Source organism: Phoxinus phoxinus, assembly GCF_949152265.1.
Source record: "Phoxinus phoxinus genome assembly, chromosome: 25".
Taxonomy (NCBI): Eukaryota; Metazoa; Chordata; class Actinopteri; order Cypriniformes; family Leuciscidae; genus Phoxinus; species Phoxinus phoxinus.
In genome coordinates this window covers 7100275-7126734 of record NC_136900.1, presented here as the reverse complement: position 1 = coordinate 7126734, position 26460 = coordinate 7100275, and the positions used below count along the sequence as shown (strand labels likewise).

The following is a 26460-nucleotide window of genomic DNA, read 5'->3' as shown; positions in this document are numbered from 1 at the left end:
TTGTTTTCTTATTATTTTTATGCACCTGTGCACCAGGACAAATTCCTTGTACATGCTGTACTTGGCAATAAAAGCTGATTCTGAATAGCGAAAAAAGAAAAGAAACAAAAACCACTTCAGTAGAGAACGATGACTAATGCAAAGGTCTGGACAGTCAAACGCAATGAGGATTTGACAATTATAGCATTAAATGCTTGAGAGAGAAGGAGAGAGCTCATCACCTGCATGTCAAGCGCTGCTGGAAATCTGTGATGGTTCATTCCATGGTCACATCTCTGAGAGTCCGTCCACATCTACAGGTTTACAGTTCATATCCATCTTTACTTTCAAAATTAACCTTTAAAAGCCACAGCTTATTTAAAATGCTTGAGGATGAACATTTAAGCTGTTATATGCAAAGTTTGTTGCACTTCTGTAAAGAAACAGCAAGGTTTGGCATCATGGCATTACATAAACCGGAATAAAAAAAGTTAGGAAATGTAATCAAAATTGGATTTCGGTGGCTTAAACTCAATTATTGTGTTTGGCCCTGTACATTTTTCTCATTTATGCACTGCTTCGATTAATAGATGTGTTTTGGAAAGGCTGTACAAATTTTGGTTTAAGCAATTCACCAAAAATCAACAGCAAAGAGCCTGATAAAAAGACATACAATTTTGATTGAAGCTTGTCAAAAACCAAATACGAAATACATTAGTGACAAATTTTTTTAATTATCAAAGGAGAATTCGATTTGTCTTTATCTTTGAGAATCAGGCATAGAAAAAAAAGGCATTTTCACTATTTAAACTAAGCACAAATAATGTTAGATACTATTCATACTTAATGTGGTTGTAGTCATTTGTACCTCAGTGTGCAGTCACAAGTAGTCATAACAAAAACTAGTATTTAAAATTTTAACATTTAAAACTAATTTTTTACATAAATCAAACTGATCACTTACATTTTTTTTAACTCAACAGTTCATCATTCATCATTTTCATCCTCTATATTTCTTTCTTTTCTAACTAATCTTTATTTCATGTTTTCTTTCTTTCTAACAAATCTTTTTCTTTCTAACTAATCTTTCTTTCTTTCTCTCTTTCTTTCTTTCTTTCTCTCTCTTTCTCCCTTTCTTTCTAAATAACCTTTCTCTCTTTCTAACTAACCTTTCTTTCTTTCTTTCTAACTAACCTTTCTATCTTTCTTTCTTTCTAACTAATCTTTCTTTCTCTCTCTTTTTCTAACCTTTCTCCCTTTCTTTCTAACTAACCTTACTCTCTTTCTTTCTAACTAACCTTTCTGTCTTTCTTTCTAACTAATCTTTCTTTCTTTCTAACTAACCTTTCTCTCTTTCTTTCATGTTTTCTTTCTTTCTAACAAATCTTTTTCTTTCTAACTAATCTTTCTTTCTTTCTCTCTCTTTCTTTCTCTTTCTCCCTTTCTTTCTAACTAACCTTTCTCTCTTTCTTTCTAACTAACCTTTCTATCTTTCTTTCTAACTAATCTTTCTTTCTTTCTCTCTCTTTCTTTCTTTCTAACCTTTCTCCCTTTCTTTCTAACTAACCTTACTCTCTTTCTTTCTAACTAACTTTTCTAACTAATCTTTCTTTCTTTCTAACTAACCTTTCTCTCTTTCATTCTTGAACTAACACATGAGGTCCAGGTGACAACATCGAAATACATTTAAATATTTATTTAATATTTACACACACTCATCTCTTCCCAGAATACGGTTTCCTGTGGCACTCTTCCCATTTCCTGTCTTCCCGATCAGAACAATCCTCAGACACTCCTGATCATCTTGTTCATCTTCAGCACCTGAAAATCACAGTGGTAGAAAGAAAACTTTAAAATTGTTATGTTGTATTGTAGAAGTTGCAGCTGAATGCTAATTGATTATGAACTGAAAAAATAACATCTTAAGTAACTTACAATAATAATATTAAACTCAATGGATGGATGGATACTCAGCTAACAAATTATTGTTCTAAAATGTTTTCCAAATGTCCAGTATGGTTAAGAGGGTGGGGTGTGTTTTGGTTATGGGAATGTTACAATGTCCAGTTTTCTTAATGTTAATAGAACATCATTTAAAGTTGTCACGTTGAGTGTGTTTGCTATGTTTTGAGTTTGCTTTTGATACGTTTCCCCATTCTGTGATAGGCCCTGTCCCAAATGGCTCACTTCATATGCACTTACAATGGCTGCCGCGTGCGCGTGTCCGTTAAGTCCGTGAGACCGTAGGGTGTCCCATTTGTCATTTTAGCTCACAGAAGGGTGCTTGCGAGAGCCCCCCCCCCTCTGTGGTCGATTTGCACCCTCGATGCGCACTTTTGCCGAGCCCGCACTGATGCGATGCGCTGCAGACTTCTTCCCGACAGTCAAAGCGGCGTTACGTCGCGAAAGTGTGGGCTCAGAGGAAGACCGCGAGCGCTTAGGATGCCATTTGGGACAAGGCCATTGTCTGTTTCAAGGTTTATTTGATCTTCTTCTGTCAGGTTTTATGGCAGTTTACAGTCAAAGTGTATTACCGCCATCTACTGGACTGAGGTGCAATCAAATGGATATCATACATTTAAAAAAAAAAAAGTATTAAATCTTATTTGCTAATTTTGTTTCTTTGATAAATGTTATAGCATTAGTGATGTTTTCTGATCTAGTATCACATAATACGTTTTTCTCTTTGTCTGGAGAATCTTAAGGCGGGCATACATTGTGCGATTTCAGCAAGGTACCTCCTCACACTGAACGAGTAGATCGCATGCGATGTAATGCCAAAGCTCAGGATTTAATGTGCTCACACTATACGGTCCGGATGTTGTCTTCACTGCTCACACTATACGTGTGAAATATGCGCGAATCAGCGCGATAAACCCCTGTGCCGGGTTGCGCCTATAGACGACAATATGCATCCAGAGATATTGTCAAAACAAGCATCATCGGCTATCAATATCAAGAGGATAATAAAACATTAGATAGAAGCTTACTCCTCCTCGTTGAAAATTGTCTCAAACATTTAGGTCGATTACAATGAATTATAGGCATATCATTAATTATTAGCAGTCTATAATGTGTCCGAACACTGCATTAATTAGTCATCAATGAAAATTGAAAACCACTTTATTTAAAAAAAAACATTGTTTAACAAATGAATAAGAGGCACGGTGTAGATAAATGTATATCGCAGGTGGCTTGGAAGATGTGGGTAATTCATTTTGCAACATGAACTGGAGGTAAGCAACAGTAATTTGTAGCTAGTTTAGTTTGAGCTACAGAACTTAAAGATCGCCCTCTTTTCGTTTTTGTTGTTGTTGCTGCAGATGAAATGGTTAAACGGTCTGTTTTCGCGCAGGCACAGTGAGGGAAAAAACACTGAGTTCAGGGCAATCGGTTCGTAGCTCTGCTTCAACTGTGCGATATAGTCACGAGGAGCGACCAAAATTTCTAACATGCCAGAAATTAATCCGACCATCCGATTGGTTAATGGCCTCTCGTTTCTCCCTGTACACTGCACGACAAAGCTGAAAATCGTCCAGACCCGAAAAAGAGTCACACGAGTCAGAATTCGGCTTAAAATCGGACGAAAATCGCAATGTATGCCCGCCATTATGCACCTTAAAAGAACATGATCTACATCCTCTGGTTTATTTGATCCTTCACCTGTTGTCTTGTTAATTACTCGTTAGTTAATTTGCCCCAGCTGTGTCTCGTTTCCCTGATCTGTTCTGTGTATTTAAGCCCTGTTTTAGTCTGTTTCTTGTCTGTTGTCATTGCTATATGCTAGGCTGGTCTGTTTCTTGTCTGTTGTCATTGCTATATGCTAGGTTGTTCTGTTTCTTGTCTGTTGTCATTGCTATATGCTAGGCTGGTCTGTTTCTTGTCTGTTGTCATTGCTATATGCTAGGTTGTTCTGTTTCTTGTCTGTCGTCGCCAGTGTTGGTCAAGTTACTTGGAAATAGTAATTAGTTACTGATTACTGATTACTTCTCCAAGAAAGTAATCCAGTTACTTTACTGATTACTTATTTTCAAAAGTAATTAGTTACTTTACTAGTTACTTTACTTCAAAAACATGATGCACGACCTGAATACGCTATAAAAGCAGACCTTTCAGACTAATTCTATTCTTTCTGCATATTCCATCATCTAAAATTGAATCAAATTAAACAATCTCTTTTTTAAAACTTGTTTAATTAGTTTCAATATTTTAACTTTATGCACATTGCATCAACCAAAAAATTAAATCTCATCATACTTGAAGAAAAATGTTGAACTTTTAACCAATTTCTGCAGAGTCCACCATATTTTAACGAAATACACAAAGTCCTTCTTCTGTTAACTTATATTTCTGCATATTCCAGCATATAAAATGCAAATATTTTTTTGTAAAATCATCTATTCGAATAGATTCAAATAAAATACAGCAATAAAATAATTAAAATGAAAGTCTCTCAGACGTAGAAAGCCTTTCTTTAAAGTGAATTTCGTTTTGTATAAATTGTATCTTAATTTTAATAAATATTGCATCAACCAATTGCATGTATTTAATAAATAAAAAGCAAATATAGCAGACAATATAATAACCGTGACATTGAGGCGGTAGCGCGCCGCGTTCACTTGCATTGCATTGTTAAAAGCCTTTCTTTAAAGTGAATTTCGTTTTGAATAAATTCAATTATTTTTGTATCTTATTTTAATAAATGTTTCATCAACCATTTGCATGTATTTAACAAATACAAGGCAAATATAGCAGACAATAACCGTGACATGGAGGAGCCGGCGCGCCGCGTTCACTTTCACTTTCATTGTTAACTAGAGCGCGCACCTCATAAATGAATGAAACTCAGCGTAGGCCTGTCTCATACATTAGCATTAAATATCTTTGTTGCATCCTTTCTAGAACAGACAAGGGCTTTCTCGCGGCTCGCATCAGCATTTACGGATGATGAGTTTTGTGATGCGGTTGCGGATGAAATAAATAATACCCCATTCGCGCAGCTCTATCGATAACAACATTGAACACTAGGCTACACAAATAGTATTTTTTCATTTTATTTAGGCGATTAATTTTCCATAGTGACATAGAAGGTGCCGGATCCAATAAAAAAGGTTCCGTATCCAACGTTGGGCGTGTTCCGGCTCAAATTAAGCCACGACTCACGAGACAGTCTAACGAAACAAAATCACAGTAACGCAGTAACGCAGCCTCCTTACGGGGAAGTAACAGTAATCTAATTACTGTTTTTGCAATTGTAATCCCTTACTTTACTCGTTACTTGAAAAAAGTAATGGGATTACAGTAACGCGTTACTTCTAACGCGTTACTGCCCATCACTGGTCGTCGCTATATGCTAGGTTGTTCTGTTTCTTATCGGTCGTCGCTGCTACAGTGTGGAGAACAAGTATTTGAAACACTGCCGATTTTGCAGGTTTTCCTACTAACAAAGCATGTAAAGGTCTGTAAAAAAAATTATCATAGGTACACTTCAATTGTGAGAGACGGAATCTAAAACAAGATTGTATGATTTTTAAATAATTAATTTGCATTTTATTGCATGACATAAGTATTTGATCACCTACCAACCAGTAAGAATTCCGGCTCACACAGACCTGTTAGTTTTTCTTTAAGAAGCCCTCCTGTTCTCCACTCATTACCTGTATTAACTGCACCTGTTTTAACTTGTTACCTGTATAAAAGACACCTGTCCACACACTCAACCAAACAGACTCCAACCTCTCCACAATGGCCAAGACCAGAGAGCTGTGTAAGGACATCAGGGATAAAATTGTAGACCTGCACAAGGCTGGGATGGGCTACAGGACAATAGGCAAGCAGAAGGTGAGAATGCAACAACTGTTGGTGCAATTATTAGAAAATGGAAGAAGTTCAAGATGACGGTCAATATCCCTCGGTCTGGGCTGGGGCACCATGCAAGATCTCACCTCGTGGGGCATCAATGATCATGAGGAAGGTGAGGGATCAGCCCAGAACTACACGGCAGGACCTGGTCAATGACCTGAAGAGAGCTGGGACCACAGTCTCAAAGAAAACCATTAGTAACACACTACACCGTCATGGATTAAAATCCTGCAGCGCACGCAAGGTCTCCCTGCTCCAGCCAGCGCATGTCCAGGCCGGTCTGAAGTTTGCGAATGACCATCTGGATGATCCAGAGGAGGAATGGGAGAAGGTCATGTGGTCTGATGACAGGCAGGGTGGGAAATTTGTATACCAGCCACAGTGGCGGGTGGATTATAATAATGCTGCATTCGCACCAAAAGCGAATACAGTTCGCAAAATTCGCATCCACCGAGGGACCAGGACAGGACCACCAGACGCACGTAAACCGTAAACGCGTCTTTACATTGACTTAACATTGAATGTTAAGTAGTAACCAATAAACACATGCTGCGAGTGATTTCATTGTACGGATTGGACAGCCTTTGTCAAAGAATGTGGTTGCTAAGTAACAATAATACACTTTTGTCGAGTAACTCTTTTGATTGGTTTTCAGCGCTGTGTGTCACGGCGCTGAAGAGACCGTTATACTGTATAACTTATACACATAGCTAAGCTGAGAATAAAAAAAAAAAAGTGTATATATATATCGCTGAGCTGGTGCAGAAGAAAGGGAAATTATTTTTAAAAATGTGGCGACATATCCCTGGTGTTAGCAGGCCCGCAGCGGAGTCAGCCGTTATAAATGAACAACTACAAACTGAGGGCGAAGTAAAGAAAATGAAAAGGTACTTTTCTAACAAGTGGCGCATCGATGACCAAGGGAAACCGAGGGAATGGTTATCCTACCTCCCCGACGACCAGTCTATGCACTGCACTTAGGTTCGTCTGAAATGGGAAAGTGTCGGTTTAATCCGCTGTGGCCACAAATGCCAGAATTCAATAATTTAAACCCCAAATCATTGCTTTTCTGTTAAAAAGAACATGTTTTCTACACGGTCTTTTCAATAGTATCTGGCAACCATGCGCACGCGCGCTCTCTACACTGCTGAAGCGCGGATGATCTGAAAACACAGACAAGCTGGAGTTAAGCGATCTTTATTTGAGATTTTCTACTTAAATTAAAGTGTAATTCAGTCGGTCTGTGTTCTGTCACGAGCCGCTTGCGCTGTTTGTGCGACTAAATCTGCGATCAAAATGCAGGCTGATATCAAGCAGTGTTTTTAATGTTGATCATATGAGCAAGATGCAATGTTTCCCGAATATCCACACGATTTCAAATGTGACATTGATTTTATACAACAGTAAAAAAACAACAAAAGGGTAACATTAAGTGATGTACTGCATTTAAAACAGTATAGTCAGGCTTATTGCTCTAATTTGCAACGAAATCTGTGGCTTTGAACGAATCGTGAGATTCAATGAATGAATGACTCGATGACCGCCACCCAGGGGCGTAGCACAAGATCCCGGGCCCTATGGATAGGCAGTCCTGATGGGCCCCCATGTTCCAAATAAAATATATATTCCAGACTTTTCAAGGGCCCTCTCTCCCCTTGGGGCCCTGGTAATCAGTACTGGTTTTACCCCCAGTCCGACGCCCATGCCGCCACCTACTGGCTATTTTAATATAATATTTTTATTAATATTAAACGTTTTTTAACATTGCATATTTATTGAACATTGCTTTATTTAAAGCATTATTTATTTTTAAAAGGTATTATAAAGGTTAAAAATTAAATGGAAAAATTTATTAAAGGGGGCGAATATTGTCCCTTAATGGAAAAGGTGTGACTGCAGTCTAAGTGGAAGAGAGGGGGTACCAGGGGGTACGGCACTCAAAAAAATTGGAGAACCACGGAACTTAGGAAAAGGGATATGTAGAATTGCACAAGTGCTACTGCTAAAGAGTGCAATGTAAATAATTTCTCATAAGCTTTATTGAATGGCCTAGAGAGAATAATTATGGCATTTTCTGTCTAAAGACTACATATAAAATAGCTACCTAAAGTAACTGCAGTTTACTAATAATGACTAAAAGTTTGCATTCATAAGCATTTTCGTCTGAAGATGAAGACTAAGGGTGCTTTCACATCTGTAGTTCGGTTCATTTGGTCCGGACCAAGGGAGAAAAATTATACTTTGTAGCATTTTTCAGGCGTTTTGGTTCCTTTTCACACCACACTGATTGCTCTGGTCCGAATCAGTTTATGAAACGAACCAAAATGCAGTCACGTGACAACATCCACATCACTCGTTGGCCAGATGGGTCTTGAACGTATTTTCATAACTGCACTTTTATTGTCAGAATTAACGTGCGGGAAAATTCCAACAGAACTGACGGAAGTAAACAAAGAGGAGGAAAATCCGGCAGACAACACGCCGCTTTTTACTATGGAGAAATGACTTTGTGGGCTGATTGTATCCCTCGTCATAGTTTATTATATTAGTTTGTCTACACCACTTTAGGCAAACAATAACATTTGAGAATGAAGCGAGAATGCGGCTTGAAAATAATGTTTTATGCAATGCACGCAGCGAGTCACTTCAGGAGGAGGCAACGCGTGCATGTTGCTAAACATTGACATAATGCACAGCGCGGCTGACTACGGCAGCTGGTTTAGTCCAAAAATGCGCAGTTATTTGGCAGTTGGGTCTGTTCGAGGTCGGATCACGTTCTCACCACAAACAAACCGCTCCAGAGTTCGTTTGAAAGCGTACCGAGACCACCTATCCTAGGAGGTCTCGGTACGCTTGTTTGGTCCGCTTTTGGTGCGCACCCGAGTGCGATTGCTGCATTCTCACCTGCCCAAACGAACCGCACCAATTCGGAAAACGAACTCTAGTGCGATTCAACCGAACTAAACAAGGCAGGTGTGAAAGCACCCTAAGACTGAATCAAAAATGGCTGCCAAAATGAACAGTGGCCTACACACACCAAGCGCACTACAACACTGTTGCGTATGTATTAAATATGACTGATCATTTAAATAAAATGTTTTATTTAATTCAAGTAGCCTACATAATTATTTTCCAGGGTTTCAAATTTATACAGATTTGATATTTTGCCCTCATACTTATGTTGGAATGGGTACGAAGTTGGCATTGAATTTCATTTGAAATGGTATTAAAAAGCCTTGAATTTAAGCTGGAGGATCCTGGGGGTACCCTGAAATAAATAAATAAACGTATTGAAGCTATTTCTTTCTTGCAATTTGAATTCCGAAAAAAATGGCTGGTAAAAAATATAAGTGGCTGGTAAAATTGGGCATCCACCAGCCACTGTGGCTGGTAAAATTGGGCATCCACCAGCCACTGTGGCTGGTGGACAAAAAAGTTAATTTCCCACCCTGATGACAGGTCTAAACTCCACTCGCCATGTTTGGAGGAAGAAGAAGGATGAGTACAACCCCAAGAACACCATCCCAACCGTGAAGCATGGAGGTGGAAACATCATTCTTTGGGGATGCTTTTCTGCAAAGGGGACAGGACGACTGCACCGTATTGAGGGGAGGATGGATGGGGCCGTGTATCGCCAGATCTTGGCCAACAACCTCCTTCCCTCAGTAAGAGCATTGAAGATGGGCCGTGGCTGGGTCTTCCAGCATGACAACGACCTGAAACACACAGCCAGAGCAACTAAGGAGTGGCTCCGTAGAAAGGATCTCAAGGTCCTGGAGTGGCCAGTCTCCAGACCTGAACCCAATAGAGAATATTTGGAGGGAGCTGAAAGTCCGTATTGCCCAGCGACAGCCCCGAAACCTGATTGGAGTGGGCCAAAATCCCCAGTGTGTGCAAACCTGGTCAAGAACTACAGGAAACATATGATCTCTGTAATTGCAAACAAAGGTTTCTGTACCAGATATTAAGTTCTGCTTTTCTGATGTATCAAATACTTATGTCATGCAATAAAATGCTAATTAATTATTAAAATCATACAATGTGATTTTCTGGATTTTTGTTTTAGATTCCGTCACTCACAGTTGAAGTGTACCTATGATACAAATTACAGACTTCTACATGCTTTGTATGTGGGAAAACCTGCAAAATCGGCAGTGTATCAAATACTTGTTCTCCCCACTGTATATGCTAGGTTGTTCTGTTTCTTATGGGTCGTCGTTGCTATATGCTAGGCTGGTCAGTTTCTTGTCTGTTGTTGTTGCTATATGCTAAGTTGTTCTGTTTCTTGTCTGTTGTCGTTGCTATATGCTAGGTTGTTCTGTTTCTTGTCTAGAGTGTCTTGTCTAGAGTGTTTGGTTTCTTTTATGTTCTTTGAAAATAAAGTTAAGCTGCTGCAAGTAGATCCTGCATCCTTCCCTGCTTCAACATCACATTAAAAATAACATTAAAACTGGATAATATTTAGAGTTTTGAAGAGCTGGAAAAAGTGTGAATGGCTTGAGAAAGTCCATGATTAGTGCTTGAATTTTACACTCATAAGGATGTACGATAAACTAAATAAAATAAACTACTTACCGTGATCTCAGACTGAGTTGAAGTGGTTTCTCCACTGCATGGATCTTCATGTGTAGCTTAAGGTGAGTTTTAGAGAAACATGTTCCACACTGATCACACGTGTGCGGCTTCTCTCTGCCGTGGATCCTCTCATGTGTTTTCAGATCTGCTGACTGACTGAATCTCTTGTCACAGTGTGAACAGTTGTAAGGTTTTCCTCCAGTGTGGATCCTCTCATGTGTCTTCAGAGATGATGATCGACTGAATCTCTTGTCACACTGTGAACACTTGTAAGGTTTTTCTCCAGTGTGGATCCTCTCATGTGTTTTCAGATGTTGTGGCTGATTGAATCTCTTGTCACAGTGTGAACACTTATAAGGTTTTTCTCCAGTGTGGATCCTCTCATGTGTTTTCAGAGATGATGGTTGACTGAATCTCTTGTCACAGTGTGAACAGTTGTAAGGTTTTTCTCCAGTGTGGATAATCTCATGTTTTTTTAGATCTGCTGACTGACTGAATCTCTTGTCACAGTGTGAACAGTTGTAAGGTTTTTCTCCAGTGTGGATCCTCTCATGTGTTTTCAGAGATGTTGACCGACTGAATCTCTTGTCACAGTGTGAACAGTTGTAAGGTTTTTCTCCAGTGTGGATCCTCTCATGTGTTTTCAGATATGCTGACCAACTGAATCTCTTGTCACAGTGTGAACACTTGTAAGGTTTTTCTCCAGTGTGGATCCTCTCATGTGTTTTCAGATGTTGTAATTGACTGAATCTCTTGTCACAGTGTGAACACTTATAAGGTTTTTCTCCAGTGTGGATCTTCTCATGAGTTTTCAGAGATGATGACAGACTGAATCTCTTGTCACAGAGTGAACACTTGTAAGGTTTTTCTCCAGTGTGGATCCTCTCATGTTTTTTATGATCTGCTGACTGACTGAATCTCTTGTCACAGAGTGAACACTTGTAAGGTTTTTCTCCAGTGTGGATCCTCTCATGTGTTGTCAGAGTTGATGATCGACTGAATCTCTTGTCACAGTGTGAACACATGTAAGGTTTTTCTCCAGTGTGAATTCTCTGATGCAGTTTTAAACTGATTGCTGTAGGAAAAGTCTTCTCACACTCAAAGCACATGTACTCTCTTACACCAGTATGCGTTTTCTGATGTCCATGTAAATGTTGCCGCAGTGAAAAACTCTTACCACACACAGAACATGAATGTGGCTTTTCCTTTGTGTGAACTGCCAGGTGTGTCTTCAAGTGTGATGCACAGCGAAATGCTTTGCCGCATTGATCACATGTGAACGGCTTCTCTCCAGTGTGGATCATCATGTGAATCTTTAGATGAGGTTTGGTTGTGAAACTCTTCCCACACTGATCACATGAGAACGGCTTCTCTCCGGTGTGGATCATCATGTGAATCTTAAGACTTCGTTTGGTTGTGAAACTGTTTCCACACTGAGTGCAGGTGAAAGCTTTCTTGGCTCTTTTTTTCTTTAAAAATGACTGTTTAGCCTTTGAGTGACTCAAAGGTTTTCCTCCAGGTTTGACATGTTCCTCCTCCACTTCACTCAGTTCTTCACTCTCCTCGCCCTCTTCCATCAAGTCTGACATGAAATAAAAAATTATAAAAAATTACATTTTCAGTACATCAAAAATAATTCAAAGAGAGAAATATAAAGTGAAAGGACATGAAAGTGAGCTCTGATGTAATAATTCGTATTTCAGAAAGATACTTATGTATTCTCCTGTGTTGGCGTAGATTTACAAATGAGTTACGTTACAAAGCTTGTGAACGGCACACACTGCGTGCAGATGAACGGTATAAGCAACACACACTCACAGCACGCAGAGATGGAGTTGGAGAAACCCGAGACGCTTCACGCATATAAATGTTGACAGTGCAACTATGAAACACGCGTCCGAGGATTTGCGTTTCCAAATATAAGTTACATTATTGGAAACCTAAACAAACAGCACATGCAGAGACTGAGTGTGTGTGGAGCAGCATTTACTGTGAACGCACCTGAGGTACTTTTAACACAATCTGCAAGCATTAAAGCGTTGTGCTTCTCTGTGGGAAAAAAAACCTTATAAAGCATATCACAGACTTATTGATTTCATGATAGCACTATGCCATATTATTATTGTAAATGGTTTTAAATATATCGCGTAGCCTTAGAAAACGGTGTAATAATGCGGTTCATGGATTCACGTCTGTATGGCCACTTCCGGTATTTTGGCGGTTACTCGACACGGGTAAATTGCAATCGAGGATTTTATTAAATCGAATACTCTACTTTAATCGAGGAATCGTTACAACCCTAATTTACTTGAGTATTTTTGGGGGAAATTTTTACTTTCAAGAGTAGATTTAAATGTGGGTACTTTAACTAAAGTACATTTCTAATGAAATAACTTTACTTTTACTTTGTTACGTTGGGTGACGTTCCTCTCGTTACTTTATTTTAATGCAATACATGTTGTTAAACCAGTTTTTTGGACATATACCCTTAATTTATACATTAAATAAGCTACCATTGTTCAGTTTATGAAATTTATACATTAAATAAGCCATTGTTCACAGTTTATGAAATGAACAGCCATTATCCCACTGTAGTTTGTGTGTATTACGCAGTGGCGTGCGAACTCGTCTTGAAAATGAACGCCTTTGCCTGCCTTAGACACAGTTAACAAGTTAAAACATGCTTGCAGAAATACCCTTACAAAAAGGAAGTATACTTCAAGTTCATTTTATGAAGTATACTTAAAGGGCACCTATTATGGAATTTTGAAATTTACCTTTCATGTAGTGTGCAACATAGATCTAAGTGAACAAAAACATCCTGCAAAGTTTGAAATATGAAAGTGCCCCGTATATAAAGTTATTGTCTTTCAAAAGTAAGAGTCGACTCTGAGTCATTTTTATGAATCGTTAGAAGACCGAAGCTTTTTCTCTGACTAGATGACGTCAACTTGTCAAGTTATTTGAATACGATACGCCCACTTATTGCGCTCCAAGGCCAGGGAAAATATCATGGCGACGAGACGCTGTGTTCTGAAGTGCGACTTAAAAGCAAACTTTTTTCATCTGCCCAAGGAGGAGCATTTATTGAGGAGTAAGTTCACGTAGTGTTTTTGCGCAGCGCGTCTGTGTTGCACGTCACCACGTAGACTCACTATTGGCCGACGCTGGTCATGTGTGTGATGCGTGGTGACGCACAACACAGACGCGCTGCGCAAAAACACTACGAGAACTTACTCGAGGCCCAGAGAGAAGGAAATGAATAGTGGAATAAAGTCGTTATTTTTGTTGTTTTTCCGCACATAAAGTATTGACGTCGCATGATAAACTTAATGCAGAGCCACTGTAGTCACTTGGACTATTGTAACGATGTTTTAATAACTATTCTGGGCCGGCGAGTTTCAATCCCTCTGAAAGCCATATGGAGGAGTGAGACTGCCTTCAGATTTCATCAAAAATATCTTAATTTGTGATCCGAAGATGAACGAAAGACTTACATGGTTGGAACAACATGAGGGTGAGTAATTACTGATTGAATTTTCATTTTTGGGTGAACTAACCCTTTCTAAGTGTAATTTTAAGTATATTTCTGAGAAGTATATAAAATGTAGACTGAAAGTATGCTTTCTTATTTTTAGTTGAAAAGAACGAAGTATACTAATAGAACACTTGAATAAACATATTCTTTGCAAGAGTAATTATTATCGCTGTGTACAAGATCAGGTTCAGTTCCATGCTTATTTTATTTACTCTATAAGCTATTCCACCACGAAAGCTTGTTACTATATAAACTTAAACATGTTAGTTTATAAGACAGTGTGTAATATGTTTTTTTTAATAAGCTACTCAATCATAATAGTAAACACAAACTAAGCCAAGAATACTTTGAATACTTAATTATACTTTTAAGTATATCTCGATCAATAAGTATAGGCCAAATATACTTAGGCTAGACTTTTCTGTTAGTATAAGTCAAGTACACTTAAGTGCAATTTGAAGTATATTTCTGAGAAGTACATAAAGTATATTTCTGAGAAGTACATAAAAAGTAGACTGAAAGTATACCTTCTTATTTTTAGTTTAAAAGAAGTATACTAATTGCACACTTGAATAAACTTCTTTTTCGTAAGGGTATACATTTGATTACATGTTTTGGAGAACAGATGGAAGATATATCAATGTACATTTGATCGTTGTTTGGGTTACGATGTTCAGTAGCGATCATGAGCACGAGCACATGTGTGTCACGACACGCACACACAGGGAATTGGAGATCCAAGAGCAGTTTATTTTAGGGTAATCCGTACTCACAAAACCAGTCCAGGCAAGGGTCAAAATCCAATAGGCCTTATTCGATCTACGTCATGAATGTTCGCGGCGGCCATGTTGTTGACATAGAACCCACGGCAACTGTCAGTCTGTCAATTGAAAAGGGAGGCAGGGTCGGTATTATTCATGGTATTATCGCTGTATTTTTTATTTTTTTAAACAGCGCGATGGCGTGTTGTGTAATACACTGCTGTTCTAACAACAGCAAGAAGAAGTTAGTTTTTATGCGATACCGACTGTCAGAAAAGTGAAGGGAAGGAGACAGAGGAGTTGAGCCAGCGCAGGAGAGACTTGTGGCTTGATTTAATATTGACTCATATGCGTTTTTTTTATTATAATAACTTTAATGATATAAGTAAAAATATAATATGTAATAAAGTACTCATACAGGGTATATGCAGGAATCCTGAAGTTAATTTCAATACCTTTTTAAGACTTTTTGAAGACCTTCTCAAAATATTTCAAGACCTCATCACCACTTCAAGTTAGGGCTGGGCGATATGGCAAAAATATCATATCACGATTTTATCACAATTCCTTTTCATGTTGGTTTTACTATTTTTCAAGTGACTGAGCATCACAGCCAAACTAATGTCCCTATTTTAAAAACAAAGCCTTAGGTAACAAAATATAAAATAAAAAGAATGGCAGACATTTAGGCCAAAGTGGCGAAGATAAAAAAATCTTTGTCATTATTTTCTTTGTTATTAAAAATTAAGAACAAAGATACACATACACAACTTAATATACAAATGAAATAAACAGTGCTTAATTTTTCTACAGGTGTATTTAACAGCATTGAAGAAAGTAATTAAATGAACAAATATGAAAATAAAACACAACTTAGACTTCACTGTATAAATTGAACATTGATTCTTATTAAAGCTACTATTAAGGTTCTCAGTCAAGAGTGAGGGATTTGCTCTTTGTATTTTGTTGTTTTATTAACAGGGATAGTTCTCCCAAAAATTTTAATTGTCATCATTTAGCCTACTCTCTCAAGCCGTTTCAAACCCGAATAAGTCTCCCTCTTCTGTTGAAAATAAGTTATTTGGAAGAATGTGGGTAACCAGTTGATGTACCCCAGAGACTTCCATAATAGTTTTTTCCCACTATGGTAGTCAATGGGGACCAGCAACCGGCCGGTTAGCCACACTCCTCAAAATATCTTCTTTTGTGTTTAGCACAAGAAATACATTAATACAGGTATTTAACAACATTAGAGTGAGAGTAAATAATGACAGAATTTTTTTTTTTTGGGTAACTATCCCTTTAAGGACAAGCGGCTGCATGTTTACTATTAGGACTACTGTCACTTTAAGATCTGCACGCAACGAGTCTACACGCATTTGACAACCAGATTTTTTTCTTAATTTTTTTCTACTGTTCTTTCACTTTAGACATAACCAACTTTGTTTATATAAACCTTGTGTGTATTTGACAGTATAAGCGCAATACGACTCGAAAGATAACTTAGTCCAGTATCTCTGTTAACAGGCTTTTAGTGCATGTGCGCGTCGGATGTTTGCACTCAGAAAAGCGCCGTTAGAACAGCGCATCAGCAGCGAATGACATGTTTAACCGGGAAGGCTTTAAAGCACATGCAAATAATTAATTTTTATGAACTACAGTGTCCCGTTCCTCTGCATTTCATGTGAATATACGTCGTGCTGTACAGTATGTTGAGACGGAGGCGCCAGAAATGCAAACTGATGGAATGCACGATCCTACGATATTTCTTCAAAAGCAGATCGTGGAGACATTTATCATCCACGATCAAGAGATATCGCACACCCCTACTTCAAGTTCTAATCAGCAACAAACCTTTAACTTAATAAACAGTTGTTTGTGCCATGTAGAGGACGATGACACATCACCTAATAGTTTTAGTTTTTTTTATTTAACATCACCTAACCGCGCGTTTCGCAAAATATGTGACATCACCTCACCTGTATGCGGCGATCTGATCTCACTGACCGACTACGCCGTTGTTTTTCAGTAATGGGGAGGAAAATAAATATATTAATGCATACTGTTTGGAGTCAAACTCTTTGGACAAAGCTTGAACAAAATTTAATACCTCATAAAATCGGGATTAAGACTTTTTAATACCTTTTAAGGGCCTTAATTTTCCCAAAATGGATTTATCAACTTTTAATACTTTTTAAGACCCCGCGGACACCCTGTCATATTTAGCAAAATACTCTCTATAGCTTTTTTTCTAGCCAAATTATGGTCATCAAATGGCTTTCCTGAGGCTTTCCTTTCTAAATGTTATGTGACATAATTGTTCTCCAGCTGTTTTATTGACCCCTTTGTTTGTTTGATTGATTGGTCGATATTATGTATGAGGAATATACATTTCGGTAAGTTGTACTGTATCTTTCAACATTGTTCATTTGTGTTTATTTACTAGCTAAGTTAACGTTAGAGATGATCGGTTCACGTGCCACTAGGGATCTGTCGCGTCACATTTACAAGCGCCAAAGCGGTATTTATTGTTTGAATTTCGTAATAAAAGTGACAGAACCTGAGAGCTGAGATTTTTTAGATCATAAGTAACTGCTCTGTCTAGTCTGTCGGTCTCCGTGTCCTCTTTGCGTCGCGATTTTTCTGTGCGTGAGAAAATGGATGTGTGGCGTGAGAGCGTGTGGAAAGTGTGCTTCACGGTGAATGCGTGAGAGTTGGCAGCTCTGAATAAATATCCGGATAAGTTACGGCTGGCAATAAGGACGGATCTTTACTTAAGGCTATTGGGTCTATCTGATATGGGTCCACGCCAATCAAGCTTATCTTCTCTTGATACCGACGAGATGAAGCCATTAGGCTACGGCTCCCCTCAACTAAAATCTGCGTGTGGCTACGGGCAGGACAGATGTCATGTCAACAATATGGCCGCGGTCAGCTACTTCTGGTGTTTGCGAATAAGGCCTATAGGGCAATCCAAAGACACAAATCATGAACAAGAAACAGGCAGCAACAGGAACGGAAGTGTGGGGACATTAAACAAGGACTCCGTGACAAACACTAAAACTGACAGGGTATATATACACAAGTGCTAAACGAGGTGACGAGAAACAGCTGAACACAATCAACACTCAGTGACAGACAGGATCATGGGAATTGTAGTGTGAATGCCTAGACACCGTGAAAACTGAGGACCTCTAGTGTTTAACCCAGGGAACCACCAGACACTGTGACAATTGTAAGCCGCGCTATATTGGTCCAATGAGGGTTTCCAATAGCACGGGAAGGTTTCTTACGCGTTCCGTCTTTCCAGTATCTCAAAGTAATTTGGGTTAAATGCAATACATTTCTCATATGTATTTACTCGTTATTTCATCTGACTCCATAAATGAAAGGTTTTGATAATATCTATGCATCACTAAAAGTGAGCGAATGTTTGATTATTACATTTAAACTATTAAATGAACAAGGTCAAAATCAGTTTGAATAATCAAATGTAACAATTTATTAAATCAGGTATCAGGTCAATTGTATAATCAATTCAAAGATAATCAATACAAAAACGTGAATAAAGAGAAGAGATGCGAACCCAACCTGATACAAATACATGATGCTGGAAGTCTCGGTCACTCCCAGCCATCACGGGCCAGTCTAGATACAGAAAAGCCCAGATTCCTCTGCTGCATTCCATTAAATAGCCAAAACCTCTTTCACATGTTAACAATGGGAATTTACATTCAGAGTTGACACCTTTTGGGGGTAGGAGACCATTTGCCTAGAGACAACCTTCCTTTGTGTGTCAGTTTCTCTAAACTTCTCAAAACCTGATTTCTTTTTGTTTAACTTAGTTGGAAATGAGACATTTGTACCACTCACTCTGATACATTTAAAATGATACTAAACATATTAATCATTCACATTAAACCACATATATATTCTTGTGTGAGTCTTTAGGGGTGAGAGGGAGTGAGACTGTATGGGGGAGGTCAGATGTTAATTTCCAGCAAGGTTCTTTGTTTCATATACCAGTCTATCTCTCCAACCAGTTTTTCCAGTCTTACAGACAATGTGAAGAGTTTTAACTCTTTCTTCTGTGTCAATGGTTCCCTTTACATGCCTCTGAACGCAAAACTCTGCAGATTCACTTTATTACAACATTGTCTAATAATCCAAATGTAGTTGTATAAGTTACTATTATACAAACCAAAGGACAGGCAATGATTTTCGGGCTACAGATGGCAGAAATAATGCTTGTCTCTTCAGTTTTTGTTGCAAATATAGCCTAATTATGATAATAATTGTCCTTTAAATTAAAAATATCTAAATAATATCAGGTTTTATATAGTGGTACGACCCTGTCTTTTATTCTCTACCTGATGGTGGCAGTATAACCTCCGACTGTGACGTCACTGTTAATTGTATAATTGATGGATGGAGAGTATAAATGTTTGGACTGATTTACTCAACGTTACTTCCTCTGGTGGAACGTAGTTCTCCAGAGAAGTCGTTTGCTCCAATTTGTTTTGTTTTAGTTTGTCTATTATTTACCAACATTCATTACCCCACTGGATTATTATTTTCTTTTATTTATTTAAATCCCTAGACATAATGTTATATTTTTTAACAGATTTATTTTGTAACAGATTTATTTGTTCCAAATAAATAAGTTTGCAATGCAAACCGTTTGTTTGTATGTTTACTCTTTATGTTACGGTCGGAAACGAGCTGGCCGTGTGTCACGGAGCGCTCTGCGTCGCCTCCTCCTGGTCTCTCCAGATCACTTTCCCCCGAGTATTAAGGACTGCACTTCCCATCACTCCCTTCACCATCTCATCACACTCATCACCATCCATCCCTGCCTGGTCATCATCATCACTGTCATCTCTGTCACCTGTGCACACTCAGCTCCACTTTATCTGGACCCTTCTCTCCCCTTTGTTCTCTGCAAAGTCTTGTTTTTTTCCTTGCATACACCTCTGAGCCTTGTTCCCTGTCTCCTAGTCCTAGTCTCCCTGTCTGGTATATGATCCGAAGTAACTAGTAACTAGCTACTTGAGGAGTTTGTTCATTGGATATTTTTTACTCTAACTCGTTACTATTCAGATTATTACCTTTACTTTGAGCAAATATTTCTATAAGTACTTCTACTTGAGTAGTTTTTGGATACTCTTCCCAGCTCTGCGCAGAGTGTGACGTGTCTGTAGAAATTCCACATGCTCAAAGTGTAGAGTGGCCGTGGCTTTAACTAGTTTTAAGTTAATATTTAAATGAGGCGCGATTTCACCTCATTTGCCCGTCCAGTTTGCTCGAAAGAGGCGAATCGAACGTCTGGCCCGAATTATTTTATTTGGTGCTTCTTGTGCATTCATGCGTTTGAAGCGAATTCACGTCTTACGCCCAAGTTTAAAAATCTGAACTTTGGCGTCTGTTCACGCCGCGTTAACCAATCAAGAGCCTGCTTGCTGCTGTCACGTGGTGAAGTGACCAGTGTCTGGAGGGTGATCCTCACTCCGATGCGGGACAGCAGGTCATCAAACTGGGCACGGGACAGGCGGAAGTACCACTGGAGCAAGTGGTGAAACTCGCCAAACTGGGTACGCCTCCGGAGGGTCTGGTGGATCCAAGTACGGCGACGATGACCCCTACGCCGCTGTTCTGCTCTCCAGAGCAAATACGAGCGGTGACTCTCTCGATGAATGCTTGATCAACATCAGCCATCTTGCAAACTAGTGTTGTCACGATACTAGAATTTCTAACTTCGATAAGATACCTTGAAAAATATCGATATTCGATACCACGGAGAAAAAAAACTGCCACAATATTAAGGGGGTATTTTTTTATTTAAAGCTAAAAATAACAAGTCTCTAGAACAGGGGTCGGCAACTGGCGGCCCGCGGGCCAAAACTGGCCCGCCAGCAATATTTTCTGGCCCGCCGGATTATTTTGGAAGTCCGATTTTTTTTTTTTTTTTTTTTTTACTCTAACGGTTTACAAATAGGCCCCGTGAATCAGTGATGCGCGGGATGATCCAAAATGAGCGACGAGTGCCTGCGGTCACCCGCGGTTACGAGTCATCCAAAAATATTTTTAATGATATTCGGGTCGCGGTCGGTCGGGTCGTTTGAAATAAAGATGCCAATTAAACCATTGTAATTTATTTAGTACTAGACATAATGTTCTATGAAATACATAGGTCTACACTTTATTGGCTGAATAACTGCACGAGGATGACGCACGAGCTAAGTCTGCAGAGATGACAGTGGGAAATCCTTATTTACCTGAATGTTGAGCGCGTTATTAACTTTTGAATAAGAGCTGAAGCGGGACAAAATGCCCGATTTCCCAAAACGTTGAACTGAGCAATGCCATTGTGCCATTTTAATAGGCTACTTTTAAACGCATATAGCTCAGTAATGCGAGTTTTATGTATTTTCTGAGAGGAGGCGGGGTTTTTGTTGGGAAATTCGGAGGAGAGACGCACACTTCGATTAGACTGGATAAACACATGCAGCATCTTAATTGTTAAGAAAATGAAACGAAATAAATGAATAAATCAAGCCTTTATTACAAAACACAGCATTCAGAAAAATGCGCACCCCTAGTTCCTACGTCTATGGCCCAATTTGCGGGTCGGGTACAATATTTTCTTTCTTTTGTTTGCGGTCCGAGTTGCGGGCGGGTTGAAAACGTCGGTCGGGTGCGGGTTGTTTATACATTGACCCGCGCATCACTGCCGCCGTGTATCATTCGTTCAATCGTTTTTTCCCCCCAAATTAAAACCAAAAATAAAAAGTATAAAAAGTAAAAAGCAGACCTCTTGTGTCCCGAATAAATAATAATTAAAAAAAAGGAATAAAGTTCAAAAGTTGTACAGTCCATTGGTAATACAATGCTAAATCAGATATATGTACAATAACATGTCCAACAATCGATTTAAATAGTACATGGGATTTAATTTATCGTTAATAAGATGTATCCGCGGCATTTTCTCGTGTGCTTAAATGGTCCAGTGGTAGAACTTTCGTCAAGTGTGTAAAAGGTTCTGGGTTCTAATCTGCATTTGTATAGTTTTTTTTTTTTTTCGTTTTTTTTTCTGCATCAAAACCGATTATGCTCATCAGTGGTTGTATATAAGTAGTAGGGACACGTTTGTGTGCATTATATTTTGTGATTTCACCGTAACGAATAGGCCTATTCCATGTAGCTGGCCCGCCATCTACTGGATAAAAAAAATATTGGCCCGCGGCCAAAGTTACTTGCCGACCCCTGCTCTAGAAAATGACAAATGAGGTATATTATAACAAAAATGTCCTGAGGTAGTGCACTTGTTCAAAGGCCTCTCAGATTTCCATACATTCAAAAACCAATAAAGTGCAAATAAAAAAAAAGTGCAATCTTTTGTATTTCCAAGTAAAATCAAATACAATCACAATCTCAACAAAAGGTACTTAAACTTCAAGCAAAAACAAAATTAGTGCAATATTATGAATCAAGTAACAAATTAGTAAACTAAATAATTGAATGGAATCTGTTGCTGCAGTTATATGCAGACATTTATTAATCTTAGTAAAAAGTTTATTTAAACTAACATTTACTAATTAAAATTCAAAGTTCTATCTGTTATATTTTTCATTGGACCAGAGCTAACATGATCCGTTGTATTTTTATTACCTACTGTTATCAAAGATTAAAATATACTGTACCAAATGCATTGCTCATTGGTCATAAATGCTGGTTAATACATTAACGTTATTTGATGAACAGATTTAAAAGCAAACGTGCGTGCATCACACGTGAAAACAATGCTCACTGGATCGACATGAAGTCAAGTCACCTATATTTATATAGCGCGTTTAACAATACAGACAACACAGTCTCTCATATCAACAACAATAATGGGCCATCTTGGTTAATGTTTCAGAAATGTTTAAATGAGGAGTTACCAACCTCTCGAAATTCTTTATATAGATCCGGGTGTCGGTCTTTCAGGTGCTTTGCTATATTAGTGGTGTTAGCGCCTTTTGTTAGCACTGTTCTGTAGCATCTCTTGCATATTGGCTTGCTTGTGTCCTTCGGCTTTCCATGTTCATTTGCTTCATATCCAAAATATTTCTAGATAGCACTCCTGCTGTTTTCTTTATCGACCAAAGGCGGTCGCGTCGGCGCCGCACTCGCCATCTTTCCTTTCACTTCAGTTTTGTTAGTGAATGAGACGAGTGCGAGTGCGCGTGTCAACGCGCCTTTGGAGAGAAGTGAAAGTGACAGCTCGGCTAGTAGCCTATCGGTGTATCGATACTTTGGGAAATTAATATTGGTACCGTTTAGGGATGCAAACGATTAATCGACGATCGATTAATTGTCGATAATACCTTAATCGATCAAACTTATCGATCATCGATTAAGCAGGTTCATGCGCGTGCGTGCTGCTCAACCGCGAAACACAAGCGAGCGCGTCGGAATTATGTTTGGGACTATTTTACACCTTCATCATGACTAAGTTTTTGTGTGCATTCGCAGCCTTTTGTTTTGTGCAAATGTAAGTTGTAATAGTTTATTATGTGTACGCCTATCTATATCTGATTTATCTTATATTGGATGCATTTGGTTAAGAATTGTTGAAGCGTGATCTTTAGCGCGCGCAGCTCAAACGGCAATGCACGGCTAATAATGACTATTGGGACTGTCATATTACATAACATATAAAGAGAACAATAGTGTAATAAAACATTGTGTAGTATTTGGGTTTAATTGCCGTGTCGCGTTGTTCCAGGAAGAGCACGTCCACAACATGAGTCATTCTGAATGGCACGTAGCCTAACTCAAGTTCACTTGTGCATTCACGTCATTTTGTGCAGATATAATTTGTAATATCATGTTTATTTTGTATATATCTGACTAATCTCATATAGGTTGCGCTTCTTTGAGTTAAATAACGCGCTAGCAAAGTGCTCAACGGTTATTCATTTAGCGCGCGCCTGATCAAGCAGCATTAATGCACGACTTAACATCAGAACACTATTTTATTAAATCATTGTGAATTCATTGGGTTTAGTTGCCGTTTTCAGTGCGTTTCAGTGCACGTCTAACGTAACACATGCAAGCACGCATCTGAGGCGGTGTTGGTGACATGTTGTATTATTATTAGTCGTTATATTTGATTATTAAATAGTTAATTTAATTTAATTATCATTCACATCGAAACATTGTACAATCCTACTAGCCCTTTATTTGGATTAAAAGCCTTTCTCATTCATTTGGTGAGTAACATAGCGTTTTTAATAAACCCTGTCATGCTGTTGGCCATATGCACTGCAGCAGACGCATAATTGATCATTAATTTAAATTACGATCGATCATGGGAATTTGTGAAAAGTTTCCAGAAGTTTCCATGTCTAGTAATCTTACTGTTACCTTTCTCAGACCAAGCATCAATAAGTGCTGCTGCTAATGTTTCAAGTTTTTCAAGTAGTTAGATAGATTATTATATGTAGACTTAATATAGTTTAGGCTAAGCCTACCCATATAGATTTTTATTTAACATTTATTTTATGTTGCTTAATGTTTGCAACAGGTGAGCCAGTGCACAATTATTTTTTATGTATTTTAATTTTCTGTGCATAATTTATTTTGTTAAACTACATAAATGCCATTCTGTACCGTATCCCAACTGTTACAATAAAACATCATTTGAGCAATATAAATAAATATTTAGCTTTTTATGTTAAAGACACTATTGATACCGTGAGAAATGTACATTCTCAGGAAAATAGCCGCTTATCAGTTAATCGTTAATCGATCGATAAGGTCAATCAATTAATGATTAATGAATTAATCGATAATTTGCATCCCTAGTACCGTTCAGATATTTCAGTATCGATATTTATCGAAATATCGATATTTTTGACAACACTATTGCAAACAGACAACTGCCGCCTAGCACTTGCCCCTCCCGCAAGAAGCGGATTTCAACTCAAACACGCGTCTATTTCGCTTCAAACGCTTGCTTACACAAAGTGAATTGGACGTGCGGGTGGATTCAAAATGTTCAAGCGTCCAACTAAATGCAACAGAAGCGAATTTTTGCTTTCCTACATTTTTGCTACATGCTTTCCTGTAGCTCAGTGGTAAGAGCATTGCGTTAACAACGCAAGGTTATGGGTTCGATCCCAGGGGATTGCACATACCCATGTATAAATGTATAGGATAATGCAATGTATGTAGCTTTGGATAAAAGCGTCTGCCAAATGCATAAATGTAAATGTAATGAATTTGACGCTCAATTCGTGTTCGGTGTGTACGCAACATTAAAATTGTGACATCATCTGGGCTCTTTCTGCAGATTCAAGGAGGACAAGAAAATAATCTCAATCCATTGACTCAGTTTTTACACAAACTGTAGCATTGACTGCATTCATCAACGCTGTTACCAAAGTTACTGTAAGAAGAATCTGAATCTCTATAACTATGAATAACTTGTATGATATTTGACAAATACAACTTTATCAGTAACTTGGTGTTTACTGATTATTCCTAAAAAAATAGTAATTGTACACTAGGTTGAAAATGACAACAATTTTGGTAACGTTGTTGCAAATTGGGAACCAACCAGATATTAAATAAATGTAAAATAAAACAGTTAAAATAGTATTTAGCTTGATCTGATAAATATAAACATTTCTCAAACCTCCCTTTACTGACCATTTGTTGGGAAAAAAACAAAGTTTTAACATGAACGTTCTTCAGCATCATGAATGAATGAAGAATAAACACCAACCTCTTTGTTCTTCAGTGTGTTTCATTCTGCCGGGTTCTGGATGACTGTCCTCTTTAATACACTCAGTCTTGGCAGATTTCAGCTCTGAAGACAAGATCAATTAAAATATAAAAATTTGTATATGGGCAGAAACTAAAAAAAAAATCATAAAACTTTTAAAAAATAAAGAGCACAACAAGCACTATTGTTCCAAGAGTAAAACGCTTTATTTAATGTCTCACATGGCTCATCATAAGCTCAATGTAAAGCATTTAGCAGAATCTGTTCCAGTTTGACACTTGAGATCGATTCACATTATTTCCCTTCACAGATCTTAAACTTTGAATTTTTACTTGAAACAATCACACAAACGAACACAATATCGCTCAGGTCTGAATGACCTCAACATTCTCCTCATCAGGGACGTGCAGAGAGTTCCTCAGGGGCAGGGGCTCAAATGTAAAACATGGGGCACATATAACGTTATATATGAAGAGTATCCACACACACACACACACACACACACACTACTCCGGAGTTTTCGACCGTCGAAAACGGAGACTCTTCAGTCAAGTCCGAAGCAAGACAGTCACACGCAAGTGACGCAACGCGTCATGGCAACAACACCTCAGACTGACAGAAACGTAAAAATAAATGTGAATTTAGGCTACTTTAGTTTTGTACACATTGTCATGTTAATTATAATCAAATACATTTTGTTTTATTAAAGGGCAGGGGTTCGAGCACCCAAAGCCATCTACATGTTAAAACTAAATGTTTAAGTTATTTCAGTAGGAAGACGCCAGAAAAGACGCACAAGTATCGCTGTGATCGATGAAAACAATACAGAAATGAGCCTGTCGCTTAATCAAACTGTATAAAGTGTGTTTGATTTGTGTGTAAATAAGAGAAATACCGTGAACTGCTCTCCTCACCTCAGAAGACTCGTCGCTGAAACTCAATGAAGAGACGGCGCAAGCGTGCGGTGACGTCAT

At 38.4% G+C, this 26460-nt stretch overlaps 1 protein-coding gene across 1 annotated transcript; it reads right to left on the bottom strand.

Moving 5' to 3' along the window:
• Positions 1 to 711: 711 nt before the first annotated feature.
• On the bottom strand, positions 712 to 26460 carry LOC306993734 (uncharacterized protein; the record flags this gene model as incomplete). Its single annotated transcript, XM_079603734.1, has 4 exons — positions 712 to 1800; positions 10417 to 11998; positions 25487 to 25570; positions 26382 to 26460. 4 exons carry the CDS (start codon positions 26458 to 26460, stop codon positions 1794 to 1796), a joined length of 1752 nt encoding a protein of 583 aa, XP_079459860.1. The 3' UTR covers positions 712 to 1793.